General features: G+C 39.7%; 1 protein-coding gene and 2 non-coding genes across 10 annotated transcripts in view; all 3 read left to right on the top strand.

Moving 5' to 3' along the window:
- PPARG (peroxisome proliferator activated receptor gamma) overlaps positions 1 to 10417 on the top strand; it is a 154047-nt gene extending 143630 nt beyond the window's left edge. For all 8 annotated transcript variants that reach the window (XM_066351157.1, XM_066351153.1, XM_066351155.1 and 5 more), the window contains one exon: positions 9962 to 10417. In XM_066351157.1, coding sequence (XP_066207254.1) covers positions 9962 to 10209 — 248 coding nt within the window. In that variant the 3' untranslated portion in view covers positions 10210 to 10417. The remainder of the gene's footprint in view (positions 1 to 9961) is intronic.
- Positions 1053 to 1159, top strand: LOC136382649 (U6 spliceosomal RNA). The gene has a single exon (XR_010747275.1). It is a non-coding gene; the product is annotated as a U6 spliceosomal RNA (small nuclear RNA).
- Positions 7412 to 7523, top strand: LOC136382681 (small nucleolar RNA SNORA71). Its single transcript, XR_010747303.1, has one exon. It is a non-coding gene; the product is annotated as a small nucleolar RNA SNORA71 (small nucleolar RNA).
- Positions 10418 to 16726: the final 6309 nt, after the last annotated feature.

The following is a 16726-nucleotide window of genomic DNA, read 5'->3' as shown; positions in this document are numbered from 1 at the left end:
TGCAGGGACATTATGTATTGAGAGGTCATATTTAGAGATTGCACCTATGTTTTGAGGTTCTTCTTAAAGATGTTGGAAAAGAAGAAATGGTGAATTTGGTGCAGATAACTAATACTTGGACCCATTTTGTTTTTGATTTGCTGTTGGCCACCTTTGGTTTGCTGTTGGCATTTCTAGCGGCTGAAGAAGCAAGGAAGAGTAGTTGGACTGGGAGCATGAATGTGTCAGGCCCCATGATAAAGAAGAAATAATTCCCCTTTATCTTTCTGCTCTAGCCTTTCCTCTGCCTCCCACCCACCGCTCGTTTCCAGTCCTGATCAGAGCCAGTGTTAGACATAGAAGGAGCAGAAATATATCTATATTCCTCAGCAAGAGGGAAGAACATGCTGCTCTTTTGGTCCTGACACAGAGAAAGGGAACAGACTGGGTGACTAAACCTCAACTGATTGACCTTGAATGACTAGAACAAGGGAACCCAAACCCCAAGGTGAAAGGAGATAAGAAAGACAGAGATGTCCCAAAGGGCAGGATTGAAATCTCAAGTCCCATTTCCACTTGGAAGGACCTGGAAATATAACAGAGCCCAAGCTTAATTCACTAAGTACTAGATGTCTTTCTGTACTGTGTTGTAGTTTGGGAGGGGGTTTTTGGAGGTGGTAGTTGAGTGTTTGAGATGAGAGGAGTTGGTGTGGAATTGCTTCTTAGTGGGCAGATAAAAGAAAATATTGTCTGGGCTTGGTTTCATGGTGGTGATTACCTGCCTCCACCATCTTAACCAAATCATATGTGTTATTGTTGTGAAGATCAGTTATCATTTGGGCATAGACAGAGAATGCATTTATTAAATTATTGTTTAAACAGGGAAATGTTAGAATGTTAATCTACTTCAGAGCAAAGGACTCTATCTTGTTGAAGACAGAATATGCTCATTATCAGATAATCTTTATTAGTTGTTAAAGCATTTACAAGGTCTCTAAGTAATGTTGTTCCCTTTACCTGATAGCGTAGTCAACTATATTTCTCCTAAAATTGTCCTAAAAGTAAGATGGTGGGTGTTCGCTTCGGCAGCACATATACTAAAATTGGAACGATACAGAGAAGATTAGCATGGCCCCTGCGCAAGGATGACACACAAATTTGTGAAGCGTTCCATATTTAAAAAAAAAAAAAAAAAAAAAAAAAAGTAAGATGGTGGGAGGTAATTGCTACAGGTTATACCATAGTTTCCCAATGATAAACTTCATTGAATTCAGTTTTGCCTAATGTTCATCATGAATCTAATTGTTAGGTCAGAAAAGTACTGAAGAATTTCTATCATCTCTTCAAGGTAGAAGTGTAATTGGGCACCAAGACTTTTTGTTTTGTTTTGTTATCCTTAAATTACCTTTCTTACATGCAACTACAACAGGGTTCGGGAACCTTTTTGGCTGAGAGAGCCATGAACACCACATATTTTACAATGTAATTCCGTGAGAGCCATACAACAACCCGTGTATGTTACGCATTATCCAATAAAAATTTAGTGTTGTCCCGGAGGACAACTGTGATTGGCTCCAGCCACCCACAACCATGAACATGAGCAGTAGGGAACAAATGGATTGTAATACATGAGAATGTTTTACATTTTTAACAGTATTATTTTTTTTTATTAAAGATTTGTCTGCGAGCCAGATGTAGCCATCAAAAAAGCCACATCTGGCTTACGAGCCATAGGTTCCCAACCCCTGAACTACAAGAATGGGACCTTGCCCAAAACCCCCAAATATGTGTCTGCATCAGGAATTCTTTTCTTGAATTCTAGAATTTATGCTCTTACCAATAACAGCTTAAAAACCTTCCATTTCCTGCCTTGGCCGGATAGCTTGGTTGGTTAGAGCATCATCTGGAAGCACAAAGGTTGCCAGTTCTATCCCTTGTCAGGGCACATACAGGAGCAGCTCAGTGTTGCTGTCTCTCTCTCTCTCTCGCTGAAATCAATAAATAAAAAAAATATTTTTTTAAAAAGAAACCTTCCATTTCCCAAATGTGTATACGCAACCCTACCCCTGCTTACACTCCTGACCCATTCCTATGGAAATTGCCTTTATTTGAAGAAACATGGAGAATAGTAATATCTTATAAGTTTCCTTTACCTAACTCATTCTCACCATAATCTTAGTTAAAAAAAAAAAAAAAAACCAACCATTGTTATCTTAAAAATTAAGCCAAAACTCAGGAAAATTAGATGATTTGTCCAAAGTCACAAGGAAGCTAAGTAGAAGAGAGATAGGACTCAAGTCTTTATTTTCCAAATCCACTGTTCTTTTTAACACACCTGTGAACTTAGAAAGCAATGGAATAAAGGAAAGTGAGAAGGAGGTGTAAAAGAAAGTGAGACACCAAGTACCAAGTTCCCTAGGTAGCCCTCCCTCCCCTTCAGTTTCCATCCACATCTGAACTGTCTTTCACTGTCCATGGACCAATTTACAGCTGCCCAGCTGTCAGACCTCTTTTTCTAAATGTTCTGGGTACATTCCTTTTCAGATTACTAGTGTCTATCAGAAAGCCAGTAGGGAGAGATTGGTAATGCCATGACAGCAGCTCCTAGAGCAGAGACAAAACAATTCTCTTTGTTTTTTCTGCCTTTCTTCAGGCAACTCTAGCATGGCCATCTGTTTCCCTAACTATGACACCTCCTGAGAAGAGCTGTGCTAGGGAAATGGCTGGCCCAGGTGGGCAGATCCCAGGAGGGTCAAGAGAATTTGAATCTGCTTCAGATAAGCTCTCCACTTAATGGAACCAGATCTAGATAGGATGGGAGCTTTGTAGATTTGCCCATAATCAACAATTCTTTCTAATCAATTCCAGCTCTGTGTGAATGGAGACCGGAAAGGTTTCTTTCCCAATTCTCTGCAGCCTGGGGAGTACGGAACCAGTAATTGACTCCAGCTTCCTTGAGTGTTATGTCCTGGAATAAGTCAACACATACTTTCCCAAAAGGGCCTTCTAGGCAGCTGAAGCCAATAAAGGGGGGTCCCTTGACCCTAATCCTACAGTGTGTCCGTAAAGTCATGGTACACTTTTGACCAGTCACAGGAAAGCAACAAAAGATGATAGAAATGTGAAATCTGCATCAAATAAAAGAAAAACTCTCTCAGTTTCATACCTATTCAGTGCAGTTCGATGTGGGCTCACGCACAGATTTTTTAGGGCTCCTTAGGTAGCTATCCCGTGTAGCCTCTACAGACTCATCACTGACTGATGGCCTACCAGAACGGGGTTTCTCCACCAAACTGCCGGTTTCCTTCAACTGCTTATCCCACCGAGTAATGTTATTCCTATGTGGTGGCGCTTCATTATAAACACGCCGATATTCACGTTGCACTTTGGTCACAGATTTGAATTTAGCAAGCCACAGAACACTCTGAACTTTCCTCTGTACCATCCACATCTCGACTGGCATGGCCGTGGGCTGCTCCGCTGTATACACGGTGTTACGTCATCATCTGTGCATGCGCACATGCTACCACATCATCCTACAGAAACTGGGAGGGTTTTCCTTTTATTTGGTGCAGATTTTATATTTCTATCATCTTTTGTTGCTTTCCTGTGACCGGTCAAAAGTGCACCATGACTTTACGGACACACTGTATTCTAGAAAATCAGTTCTAACCCTCAGCAAGATGTAGGAAGAGGATCTCTGACAGGCAGTCTGAGAACAATATCTTAGTAGGCACTGGGCTAGTAGGAAATGGAGAGGAAAGAGAAGGACCCAAGATAGTTCTGGGTGTTTAGACAAATTTCTGTGGCACAGTTGTGATGCTTTGCTTAGCTCAGTAAGGGTTTGAGTGTGAGCAGAAGGGAAGTAGAAAGAGAGGATAGGAGAGGGGAGAGGGAAGGCCAAGTAGCTAATCAGAGAGTGAAGGCTGTGGAGCAATCCTGACAAATCCCTTTTGCCCTTGACCCTAGGGATTGCTTAAGACCCTAGAGCAGTGGTTCTCAAACTCTTTGAAGTCAGGGCGTTTTAAAATCCTACAAATAATTGTAAGTGCACTATATACAAATTTCTGAGAAATATGTTATAATAATTAAGTCAAATATTAAAGAAAAAAAATAGAGTTTAAGCATGCTTTTATGGTAATTAAAATAAATATGACAAAATTAAATTTGTTCTGACATTAAAAAACATTTTTATGTTACATTTTTTGAGTTATACTTTTTAGAATTCGTAAAAAAGAGGGGTTAAAAAATAAAAAAACAACAAAAAAGTTATATCTTTATATATATATAGATACATTCTTAGTAAGATTTAGTAAATTCGGCAGGTCCCAGCGCAAATGTGTTAAGTTTTTTCATTCTTGTGTTTATGAGAAACATGAGCCTGATGTGCCCTAGCAATTTCTTCAATGTTTGGGCATATATTTGAAAGGCAAACTCTCATTTCCTCACCAATACATTGAAGAATTCCTCTCTTTTTACTCTTAATTGTGTTGAGTGCAGAAAACCCTCACCATACATATCATCTTAACTTTACACCAAACAAAGAATGGAAGAAACTTGCCTCCAGTCTTTCCAGGGAACATGGGGGGTTGTGTAAACAATCCAGCACCACAGCTTACACAGCCTTTTGTAACCTAGTCAGGCAAGTGAGGTGGGGGGCTGGGCAGACTGTCAGCTTACAGCCAATTTCTCTACACCTCTGTCCCCCAGAAATCTAAACTCCAAAAACCCTGTTGGTTTTTTGGTCCCCAACAGGCACATATTTCTCTGGAATACCATAAGGCGCACCTGGAAATCTTCTAGGGTGCACCAGTGCGCCGTGGCGCACACTTTGAGAACCACTGCCCTAGGGTATGTGTTGCTTTTTAAATAAGCCAGGTATTCTAAGCTTAATATATTAGATTGTTAGTTCACTTTTCTAATTAGATTTTGTGTTCATTTCCCGAGTGTAATTATGTAAATTATGTAAAGGGAATTATAGGTAAGAATACAGCTTAGAGCTTTTGAATTAGGGTCTTAGAGATCATCTATCTAGTCTAATGCTTTTCATTTACAGAGGAGAAAAAGTAAGGCCCAGTAAGCTTAATCAGTTTGCCCAAGGTTACAGAGCCAGTTAGTGAAAGACCTAGAGCTAGAATATACTACTACGTTTTCCACTCTGCTATACTCCATTTTGCCTTCACTGAGACTCTGTAGGGATAGTGGAACAGATCTGTAAATTATCTAACTTGTCACTGGATAAAATATAAATCAGCGGCCACAAAATTTCAGCTCCTTAGCCAAATTTCATCCATCACATCATGAAAAATAACCTGCCAAAGAGGTGTTTGAAAATCCAAATCAGATCTTTCTTCACTCCTAGAAGAGACTGTTCCATTACACTGCACCAAAGCCAAGTGTTTCCAGCAAACTTGATCAGCTGCATTTTAGGCTTTGGTCATTTAGGGTTTCAACTGTCATGATAGATGAAACCTACTAGATTAATGCGATCTCTTCAGTGGAAGTTTTGACCGCACTGATGCTGAAGAGGAAGGAGGAAAGACTGAGAAACCAGTACCCCTGTGAGTTTCTATACAAGGGTGCATAGTACCAGCCTATGGGGGGAGCCATATGTAACACCTGTTTTGACAAAGTGCTGCCACTTCCAATGCACATACATCTGTGCTGCCACAGGCCTTCAAAATCTGGAACATTTGTTCTGGGGGTGGTTCAGCAGTCATTAAACCAAAGGCACCAATCCAGGATTTTGTTTTCTTGAAGTGTCAGGGGTGTTGTGTTCATTATTGCATAGCACCTATGAGAAAGGCATCACTCCTCCTGAGTGTGATCCTTTAGGCCAGGACTAAATTATTTTCTTTCATTCTCAGAATTTGATGTTTTTGCTACTGATTCAAAAATTAAATTCTGAAGTTTAGTATACTTATTCCAGTCAATGGGACATATTAGAGAAATTGGGGTTGGGGAGTCAAACTAAAGATAACTCTCCTTCTGTAATTAAAGAAGAAACTTAATTTCAGAGAATATTTATAGTTTCAAAAATCCCACCTTGAGACTATTCTAACATTGCTCTCCTGTGCCTCACCTCATTGGATAAAGGTTTTATTATAGTTTATTAGATGCAGGAAAACACAGTTTACAGGAGATTTCTTTATTGTATAGTGATCCTGCCTTTAAGCTTGTTCACCAACCAGAAGAATTGTACTTTTCAACCCAGGACTCTTAGCCAGAACAACCTTCTAATTCTTTATCTCAGCCAACTGAGGGTTTCCTATGTTTTCACTTGAGCAGAGATGATCAGAACATAGTCCTGCCCTCTGCTACCTCATGGCCTAGTAGGGGAGATAAACAAGAAAATCAGTATTTACAATACAAGCTAACAAGAGCTGAACACTGCATAGTGTTTGGAATCATACAGATTTAGATTCAAATTTAAGCTCTGCTGTTTACTAGCAAGTGGCAGATCTTGGGCAAGATTTAACTCCTTTCTCTAAATCTTTGTTTTAACCCTGCATAAAGCACTGACCTCATGGAGTGTTTGTAAAGATTAAATGATATATTGTGTATAAAGCCCTTAGCACAATTTTTGGAAAATGGTAACCACTTAATAAATGTAATCTACTAGTATAACAGTGATTGGAGTATTTATACGGTGCTACAAGGTACAGAGAAAGGGGATTGGAAGGTACAGAGGAAGGGAAATTGTCAAGGAAGGCTGCCAGGACATAATGACACTATATTTTGAAGAATAGGTTGAAGGTGGTGTGATGGGTGAAGGGAAGATAAGACTGTTTCAGACATAAGGAACAGAATCTGCCTAAACACAGAGCCATGACAGACATAGGGCGTTTGAGGGACTTGGTCCGGAACTAGCTTAATATGGTTGGAGCAAAGGAATAATTACAGAAACTGAGGCTAAAGGATGAAGGATATTAAAGGGTAAATAAAAACTCTTATACATTGCTTTAATTTACAGTGAAGGGAAGAAGAGTTAAAATTAGAAAAAAGGGTGAATAGCCTTTAAGAGCTAAAATTTGGAATCAGTACAAGGTATCAAGTGAGTGAGTGTTCTGAATGTTATACATAAATTCTGCATGCCTCTGGTGAACTTTAATGGGAAAACCTTATATTCTAACCACAATGCAACAAACTTAGAAATTAGAAAATAAAACTTAAAAATTAGAAAAAAACAAAACAAAACGCACAAACTTTCCATTTGGAAATTTAAAATCACGTGTCTGTATAACTTAAATTAAAAATGAAATCAAAATAGACTGTTTGAAACAGAATTGTGAGAGTAATGTTCAACAAAGCCTATGGAATGAGATCAAAGTGACACTCAGAAAATTTTAGAGTTTAAATGCATCTATTAAAAAAACAAGAAATAAAACTAAATGAATTAATCATTTAATTCAAGAAAATGACTCCTGCGTCGGAAAGTGGCTGTGGGCTGCCTGTGTTCTGGCCACTGGGAAGAACTGCTGAAGGCATTCTTCTCCTGTTTGAAGGGTCCAGCTATCCCTTCCCAACCCTGGAGTTTTCACACACTAGCAAAAAGAATGAAAGAAGAAAAAGAAACTAGAAAAAGAAAAAATAAACCTAAATAAAGTTAAAAGAATGACTTAGTTAAATTGAAAACAAAATGCTACCTGACCCATTGTGGCACAATGAATGAAGTGTCAGCCTAGAACACTGAGGTCATCGGTTCAAAACTTTGGGCTTACCTGGTCAAGGCACATATGGGAGTTGATGATTCCTGCTCCTCCCCCTGCCCTTCTCTCTCACTCTCACTCTCCCCACCTCTCTAAAAAGAACAAATTTTAAAAATTTTTTTTAAAAAAGAAAATACTATTATACTATTTTGAAAAGCAGAGTTGATTTAGTAAAACCAAAAACTTTTATTAAAAAGGAAAAAAAAAGATGACCTTTTCACGAATCAGATTTTTAAACAAGAGAATACACAAATAAAAAGCAGTCAGTTAAATAGAAATAATAAGATTTCATATTTCAAGAAAATATCATGTATAACTTTACTGTAATTTACTAAAATTTCACTTATAAGTAGTACAAAGCCTGAAGAGACTAAAATCTATAGAAGAAAAATTGAAGGTAGTCAAAGATTGACCTCCAGGCTCAGACAATCCTGCCAATGAATTCTAAGAAACCATCAAGGAATAGATTATTACTGCATAGATACAAGGGGGAAAATGTCATCAACCCAGTCTATAAGACCAGTTAACATTTACTACCAAAACAAGCAAAGGATGGCACCAAAAAAAAAAAAAAAAAAAAGACCCTGGACCAATCTCACTTACAGATTTTAAAATATAAAAGAAACCAAGGCCCAGGCTGGTTGGCTCAGCGGTAGAGCATCAGCCCAGCATGTGGAAATCCCGGGTTCAATTCCTGGTCAGGGCACACAGAAGTGCCCATCTGCTTCTTCACCCTTCCCCCTCTCCTTTCTCTCTATCTCTCTCTTCCTCTCCCACAGCCAAGGCTCCACTGGGGCAAAGTTGGCCCAGGCGCTGAGGATGGCTCCATAGCCTCCACCTCTGGTGCTGGAATGGCTCCTATTGCAGCAGAGCAATGCCCCAGAGGTGCAGAGCATTGGCCCCTGGTGGGCATGCCGGGTGGATTCTGGTTGGGCACATGTGGGAATCTGTCTGACTGCCTCCCCACCGCTTCTCACTTCAGAAAAATGCAGAAAAAATGGGGGGTGGAAATTAATATATTATTAACAAATGAGTACAAAGATATTAAGGAAATCTATTAATATAATTCACTGTAGTTGTGATTAAGGTAAAACCATATGGTCATTTCTTTAGAATGAAAAAATTTTAAAGCATTTGATGAAATACAATAAAATACCTGACTAAAACAAATTTAAAACTTTAAAACTCTTAGAAAGCCAGGAATAAAACATATCTACTATAATCTATAGTAAATATCATACTTGTGATAAAACATTATAAGCATTTTCTTCAAGTTAGGAATGAAAGAAAAAGCATGCCTCCTGCCACTACTATTATTTAATAGCATATTAGAGGTATTAGCCAATGCACAATGGCAAGAAAAATAAATGAGAAGTGTAAATACTGTAAAAGAACAAACAAATAAAACCGCCATAATTTGCGGGTGTAATTATCTATCCAAAATAGAAAAATAAAATAAAATCCAGGATAAAAACTATCTGAATTGACAAGAGTTCAGGAAATTTAAATATAGTCAATATACTAAAATTAATAAGTTTTTTAAACATCAGCAGGGATATATTAGAAAATAAAACAGAAAGAAGTATAGAATATTGTAAAGAATAAAAGTAAAATAAAGATGTATTTAAAGATACATCTAAGAAGATCAGCATGAAGAAAAATGTAAAAATGTGAAAGTAATTTAAACTCACCATTTAAAAAGTCAAAGAAAGAAAGTATAAAGAAGAAGGTAAAAATTACCTGCAACCTCACCACTCAGAAAAAAACTTCTGTTAAAATCTGGGGAGTGCAGGAGATTTATCCTTTCAAACTGTAACAGTGTTTAAAAATCATGTCTTGTCTCTTTAAAAAAAATATATGCTATGTTAAGCAAAAGAGAAGACAAAGCTTGTTTTATAAGCATATTTAAAGCTGTGGTGAAACAGTAAGTAGAGTTTATAAAATGTAGACTCATCAGGAAGGAGCAGAAGTTGCAAATGAGATTTCTGAGTGAGTAGAAGCATACTGGCAGAAGTCCTCAGATTGCTACCATGTTATGTCAACTAATTGCACGGATTTAATCCTGGCCAGGAAAAGCATACCCTGGAAAGGGCTCTGATAATCTTGGTATCTTGTATGTTCTTGCCAGCTATCTACTTACCCTCCCATCCCACCTTATTTTAGAACCAAAGCAAAACAAACCAACAAAATGATAGGTAGGTAGTTTGGCTGAATATGCCTCAGATGGGGGGCCAGAGAATTTTGTAACTGAACCTCCTGTTCTTCTCCCCCAGACCGCCCAGGTTTGCTGAATGTGAAGCCCATTGAGGACATACAAGACAACTTGCTGCAAGCCTTGGAGCTCCAGCTCAAGCTGAACCACCCTGAGTCCTCTCAGCTCTTTGCCAAGCTGCTCCAGAAAATGACAGACCTCAGACAAATTGTAACAGAACATGTGCAGCTATTGCAAGTAATAAAGAAAACAGAGACAGACATGAGTCTTCACCCACTCCTACAGGAAATATACAAGGACTTGTATTAGCAGAGAAGTCCTAAATCACTGACAACGTTTTCCTTCTTCCTATTGCACTATTATTTTGAGGGAAGATTTGACACCTAAAAAATTTACTGTGAAAAAGCATTTTAAAAAGAAAAAGTTTTAGAATAATAGATCTATTTTATGCATATTGTTTATAAAGATACATTTACAACTTACTTTTAATATTAAAAATTACCACATTATGAAATCAGTGGATGCATTTGAAGACTGAGTCTGATATGTTCCCCATATCCTCACCTTCCCCCGATGCAGGCTTTTTCCTTTTATTTTCTTCTCAATCTTCTCATTCTTTCCTCCCTCCCTTTCTCCCTCCCTTCCAGGCTTCATTTTTCTTTCTTACACATTTTTTAAAATGTGAATGGAATTGCTGATCAACTTTTACTCTCATTGAACTAATTTTTTACTCAATTTACAACTCTGAATCCTCCATCTGCTTTAACAATAACAATTATGAAGGGAAGGGGAACTTAAGGACCAAAAACTGCTCAGAGCATGTGTTTCTTAACCTGGATGTGCTGATTTGGAGCATACCCCTCTAGGCCTATCAAGAATCCAGTCCTCTTTCACAATCCCAGCCAAGATTTCCGCTCACCCTGTTAACAGGGTACCAAGGCATATGCAAATACATGGTGCAAATTATGAACTGTTAGAAATTGTGAGGAATATAGAAGTATTTTAAAATTTGGCACCTGCCAAAAACAACTTACAATTGAGTTCAGGAGAAAAGATTAATTTTCATGAAAACAGATTATAATGCATAGTGTATCATGTGCCAAATGAATGGTTCAGACTCTAAGAACTCTAAGAGTTCAAAGGAAGTGAAGATTAATGAAGATTGAGAGTCAAGTGACTTTAAATTCACTGTAGTGGGCCTCAAAGGATGTGTTGGATTTGGGATAGGTAGAGAGTAGGAGAGAAAACATTCTTAAAAAGCAAAACAGCAGGAACAACGTGTAGAATAAACTAAAACAAAACATGAATGAGGGAGAAGAACCATGTTGTGGTTCTCATGTATGTAGATCCATTTTACTAGTTATTGTCATTCTCCTTGGGACCACCTTGCCCACAGATCTCTTACTTCTCTGATCTCAAAGGTTAGTTATCCGTATTGTTTAGGTAATACATACCTGCCCAGCAAGTACTGTATTCCTCCATGTATAAGACACTCCCATGTATAAGACACACCTTAATTTTGGGGTCCGAAATTTGAAAAAAAAAAATGTATTACATAAAGTTATTGAACTCAGTTTTATTCATCATAAAATTCATACAACTCCTCATCCACGCAAAAAAGCGGGGAATGCAAGTAAAAAAATCTACAACCACTGTATAAGACGCACCCAGTTTTTAGATCCCACATTTTTCAAAATAGGGTGCATCTTATACATGGAGAAATATGGTAGGTTATATGTTCCCACAAAGCAGGAACCTTCTTGGCACAATTAATAAATTCTTTGATTGAAGCCATTACATTCACTAGCATTGCTTACTTGGGAACTCATAATACTATCCCGAGGCCTGTTTGCCAGGATGATTATTTCCACTGACCTAAATTATTTCCCTGTTGTCTCTCCCTTGGTTTACATTTCCTTATGGTATTGATACTCAGTAGAACATAACTTTACATTGGAGGCTTTCAAACCAAAATATCAGGAAACACTTTTTCATCCTTTACCCCAAAATAAACAGATCATGAAAGAATCAGGTTATAGAAGTGCGTCCTGACTCCAGCCATAGGTTCCCTTACCCTTCTGAGCTCAAACCTTTAGACCAGGGGTCTCAAACTCAACTCAGCATGTGGGCCGCAGAGCAAGATCACAGTCGTTTGGTGGGCCGCACTAGGTCTACAAAAGGCAACTGTTACGCAACACTTTTCTCACTGCAGTTGAAAACAAAAAAAAAATCAGTACAACAAGCACAATCGTACATGCAGTTTACTCAGTGTCACAAAATGACCAGAAACTAGTTCGCATCACAACTGCTGTTAACTAAGCTAATATCTAGCTAGGATGCTAGAGAAATGAAAAATACAAGTAGGCCCCTAGGCTTACTTAATTTTATCCAAAATATTTTGAACTTCGTGGATTAGTCTGCGGGCTGCACAAAATTGTTCAGCGGGCCGCGAGTTTGAGACCCCTGCTTTAGAACAACAGCTACACCATGCCGTTTTGGAACCAGTGACTGAAGCTATTGTCTGAATGACACCAAAACATTGGGAAGAAATGTGACAAATTCAGTTCATCATATAGCTATTTTTTTTTTTCTTTCCTTCATTGGTGCCAAGCATCAGGATGTTTTGAAATGGCCATATGACTGACTAGAGGCTTCACTACTGTTCCACGTGGAGAGTTTATCATCTAGGTCTAGGCCTTGGAAAAGAGAGAACAGGCTGGCAGTAGACAAGGTGAGGATTCCACCTCCAAGGAGATCCCTTGTTTACAAGAATTACCAAACAAAAAGTCTTTCAGCGCACTGCCTCTCTCAGTTCCCACCAGCGCTGCAGCCCATCCAAGCCCTTTGCACATTCTCAGAGCTGTGGCTGCCAATGTGGGGAGTAAGGGAGATGCTCTCAGCTCTTTGGCACCGATGATAAGCATTAAATAGCTTTTAAATCCTGGCAGCTTTTAAATTCCCATCTCTCTGACTTCTTCCCTGCGGTCTGGACGATCATTTGCTAAATATTTTATGACAAATCATATACAGCCTCCAAAGCTCCTGCTCCTTTCTCGGTCTCCCTTTCCCCCAGGATGATTCACAAGTTAATCAACAGCTATATCATCAGTTATTCATAGTACTTTCTCTGGACACAAACACATTTTCGGATTTGTGTTAACAAAATAGGAAGGAAAGGAACTTTTATCAAGACTCAAAGAAAGGGTTTTGAGGCTCCCGTGAGGGCCTGTCCCCAGCACTCCCCTGTCTATGGTCTGGCTCCTCTCCCGTCTCCCTGCTGTGCTGGAGCACAGGAGCAGCAGGGCACACATGGGAAAAGCTGTACCTGTGCACCGTTTCTCTAGCCAGTCAGATACTGGCCTGACCTGAGTTTCTGGCCTTTTTTTTTTTTTTTTTTTAATTTCGATGAAGAATAAGAGGAGTAGGGTGTTTTCAATAAGAACTCAAGAGAGCCAGGAAGCACTAGGTGGTGTCACACAGCAAATTCTCAATTACAAGCTCGGAGACAGAAACCAAAGGGACAGCTCCATCAGTTCCACTGAGGAAAAAGGGGTGGGGAGAAAACTAGGCTTCTGTGGTCGACTTACTTAGTTGCTACTGAATTCAAATTACTTTTTCTCAGCTCCCTCGAGGCTACCAAAGGCAGACTGTTTCTGTGGGCAAGCCTTGATTTTGTTGCTATCTAGTACTGTTTGGTGCTGATAAAGCAAGTCAGGATGAGAGAAGTTGGAAATTGACCCCTGGATACCCATTCCCTTGGAAATACCTACCAGGGAGCTGGGGTGGGCATGAGGACTCCTAAACTAAGCCAGTTTGGGTTCTAAATCCTGAGAGAACGAACCAATTCATTTCTAGCAAGAACATCTCTATTGCTTTCTGCTTCTTCCTCTCTCCCCACACACTCACCGGAAGAGTTTGGAGCTATAAGACAAAGGGACCAAAGTGCCTATTCTTCACTAGGTAGCCCCCTTCTTATTTTTCTCTTTCCTCACCTCACCCTGGTTCTTGGCCTTGGCTCCTTTTGTCTCTGTTCACGTTATTATCACTATTATTATCTGTGTATCCTCAACATTTACCATGTGATTGTACACATTAGTCCTTCCAGTTAATGCTTATTGCAACGAAGTAAATAGCAGGATCTTAAGAGTTTAAAAGACCATCAGATGTCATCTAATGCCACCTCATTCATCAAATACATCTGCCACCGTATGAATATGAGTATGATGAGGCCTTGCCCTCAAGGGTATCACAGTCTGTTGATGAAGTCAGACGCATAATTACAATTCATCCCAAGTGATGAACTGCTCGGAGATGTGAAGAAGGAATCACAGAGGATGTGGGTAGACACAGAAGTGTAATAGTGCATAATGTGTTCAAGAAACAGCAAGAAGTTAGGTGTGGCTGCAGTAGGTTAGGGGATGAGAAGTGATATAACCTAGTCAGCAGCAGATTGTGACAGGCCTCATTCTTCAGGATAAGAAGCTACCTTGGACAGTATTTGTAGACAGTTGGGATCTGATAGATGTTGCCAGCCAGAAGAGGGACAAGATCATATTTGCCCTTTGGAAAGTCAGCTCCCTAAAAGTGAAATCTGTCTACAGTGCCTCCAATGGCTTTCCAGACCCTACACAAATACCCAAAGGGGCAGCAAGCTCACTCCCTCCGCAACCCCTTGGTGGTTTCCATCTTGTAGGCCTCGCTCTGCCCGTGGGGTCACACATACCCTGCGCTTGGTCCTGCACCCTGGGGGTTGTGACTCACCTCATTCTCTTCAATCAGGTTATAATCTTTTGACCCAATCTTCTGACTGGCTGAAGAACCCTGGCTCCCTCCCCACCTTGATGTGCCTAGGAGCCAGGTCCTCACATTCCCCTAACTTGCAGAGTTCTTCTGCCTTCATGACAAGGTCATTTCTGCTCCCATTCATCAAAACTTGCCCATCCTACACCCACTTTCAGACAGCCCCTACCGTTAGAGAATTCTAAAAAATTAGAGCTCAAAGAAGCCAATCAACTTAAATGACAGATGAGAACCCTGAGGATCAAAAAAGTTAAGGAACATGCACAAGGTCCTAGGTGTCTAGTAGGAATAATTTATTCAAAGGTGTTGTATGAAACACATACTCTAATCAACACTGACACCGCCACCAGGAATATTAGCAGTTGAACAAGAAAATCTCAAAGTGTGTGACAGATTTGAAACCAGTATGAGTATCTGCATTAGGAGAGCAAAGGAAAAGAAAGGAACAAAGTTTTGGGAGGGATTATTGTGACGATCAAGAGATTATTATACGTTACTTAGGACTGTGTCTGGCACATAGTAGGTATCACTGTTATGGGAGACAATATCCTACTGTGGGCTTTAGAGTTAAATTCATTTGAGTTAAAATTCTCACTACCAACTACTCACTCTATAACCATATGACCTTTGGTTAGTCTCTTAACCTCTTTAGGCCTTAATTACCTTCATATGTAAAAAGAAATAATAATATTCATCTTACAGGGTTATCATGAAGATTAAATGTAAGAGTGGTTGTAAAACACTTCAGTTTCTTGGCACAACTTTTTTCTAGATTTTATTTATTGATTTTTAGAGAAAGAAAGAGAGAGGGGGGGGAGAAGCAGGAACCATTAACTCGTAGTAGTTGCTTCCTGTACATGCCTTGACCAACAAGCCCAGGGTTTCAAACCAGTGACCTCAGTGTTTCAGGTCGACACTTTATGAACTGTGCCACCGCAGGTCAGGCTCTTGGCACACCTGAACCGGTCAATCTGTGCTGGCCATGGAGAACATTATTGCCATTGTTATTGAAGTGCCCTTATTTAAGAAGGCATCCTGGGCCCATGGAACAGGCTCCACCTGTTCAAGAATTCTGTATCTTCACCTGAATGTCCTATAGACTGAAATCAGAGAAGGGACTGGATTTCAGCATTTGGCAGAACAATGAAAACTTGTTCTCTCAAAAGTACTTTACCCCCAATCCATAAATTTAAGGAGAAAATTATTATTTGAAAGACAACTGTGTTCTGATTTAGAACAAATGCAGGGATGAGGCTAAAAAAACATTTTCTCCAAAAGTAGTGGAACTTTTCTCTTGTGACTTACGCTCCTAATTTTAGACTGATATTACATAGTTTACATTTCCAGAGGGGTTAGGAAGAATAAGAAAACTGCTAATTTGGGTCTTTAGGGAGTAGATTGGGATATTTCCATCCCCTCTGGAGTTTTGTAAATATGTTCCAGGCCAAAAGTTCCCAGGAGAGTGTCATTCCTGGGATCTATTCAGTGCCATGGGCTGGGCTCAAAGAGGATCCAAGTGCCTTTCTGCAAGAGTTGGAAAACTGTGATTCTCTGGCCACTTCACAATACCAGAGGCCATGAAGTGTACATGAGAGCATCCATTGTCAGTGTGAGGCCTAGCTCTGCCACCTTTATAGGTATGTGGCCTTGGGCAAGTCACCTTCCTCTTTGAGGACATAGTACCTGGCCTATAGAAATCCCTAAGCAAATGACATCTAATTATTCATCATGAATTAAAGGAATGAGTCTCAGCTTCCCCATCTGTAAAATGGGGATGAGACATACTCTGCATGTCTCATAGAATATCACATGAAGGGAGCAGGGCCGGCCCGATCACCATTACCAGATAAGAAAGTGAGGCTTGATGAAGGGAAGGAGCTAGCCCAAGCTTTCAAAAAGAAAAGTAGATGGAGAGGTAAGGCTGGGCCTGGAGCTTCCTGAGGCCCACTCCATCTAGGGCCCTTTCTGTTATGCACTGCTATCTCTGGAAGAACCAAAGACTTGTTACCTGGCAGTCACAGCACAA

This window comes from Saccopteryx leptura, chromosome 10, assembly GCF_036850995.1.
Source record: "Saccopteryx leptura isolate mSacLep1 chromosome 10, mSacLep1_pri_phased_curated, whole genome shotgun sequence".
Classification (NCBI taxonomy): Eukaryota; Metazoa; Chordata; class Mammalia; order Chiroptera; family Emballonuridae; genus Saccopteryx; species Saccopteryx leptura.
This window is presented reverse-complemented; position numbering and strand designations above follow the sequence as displayed.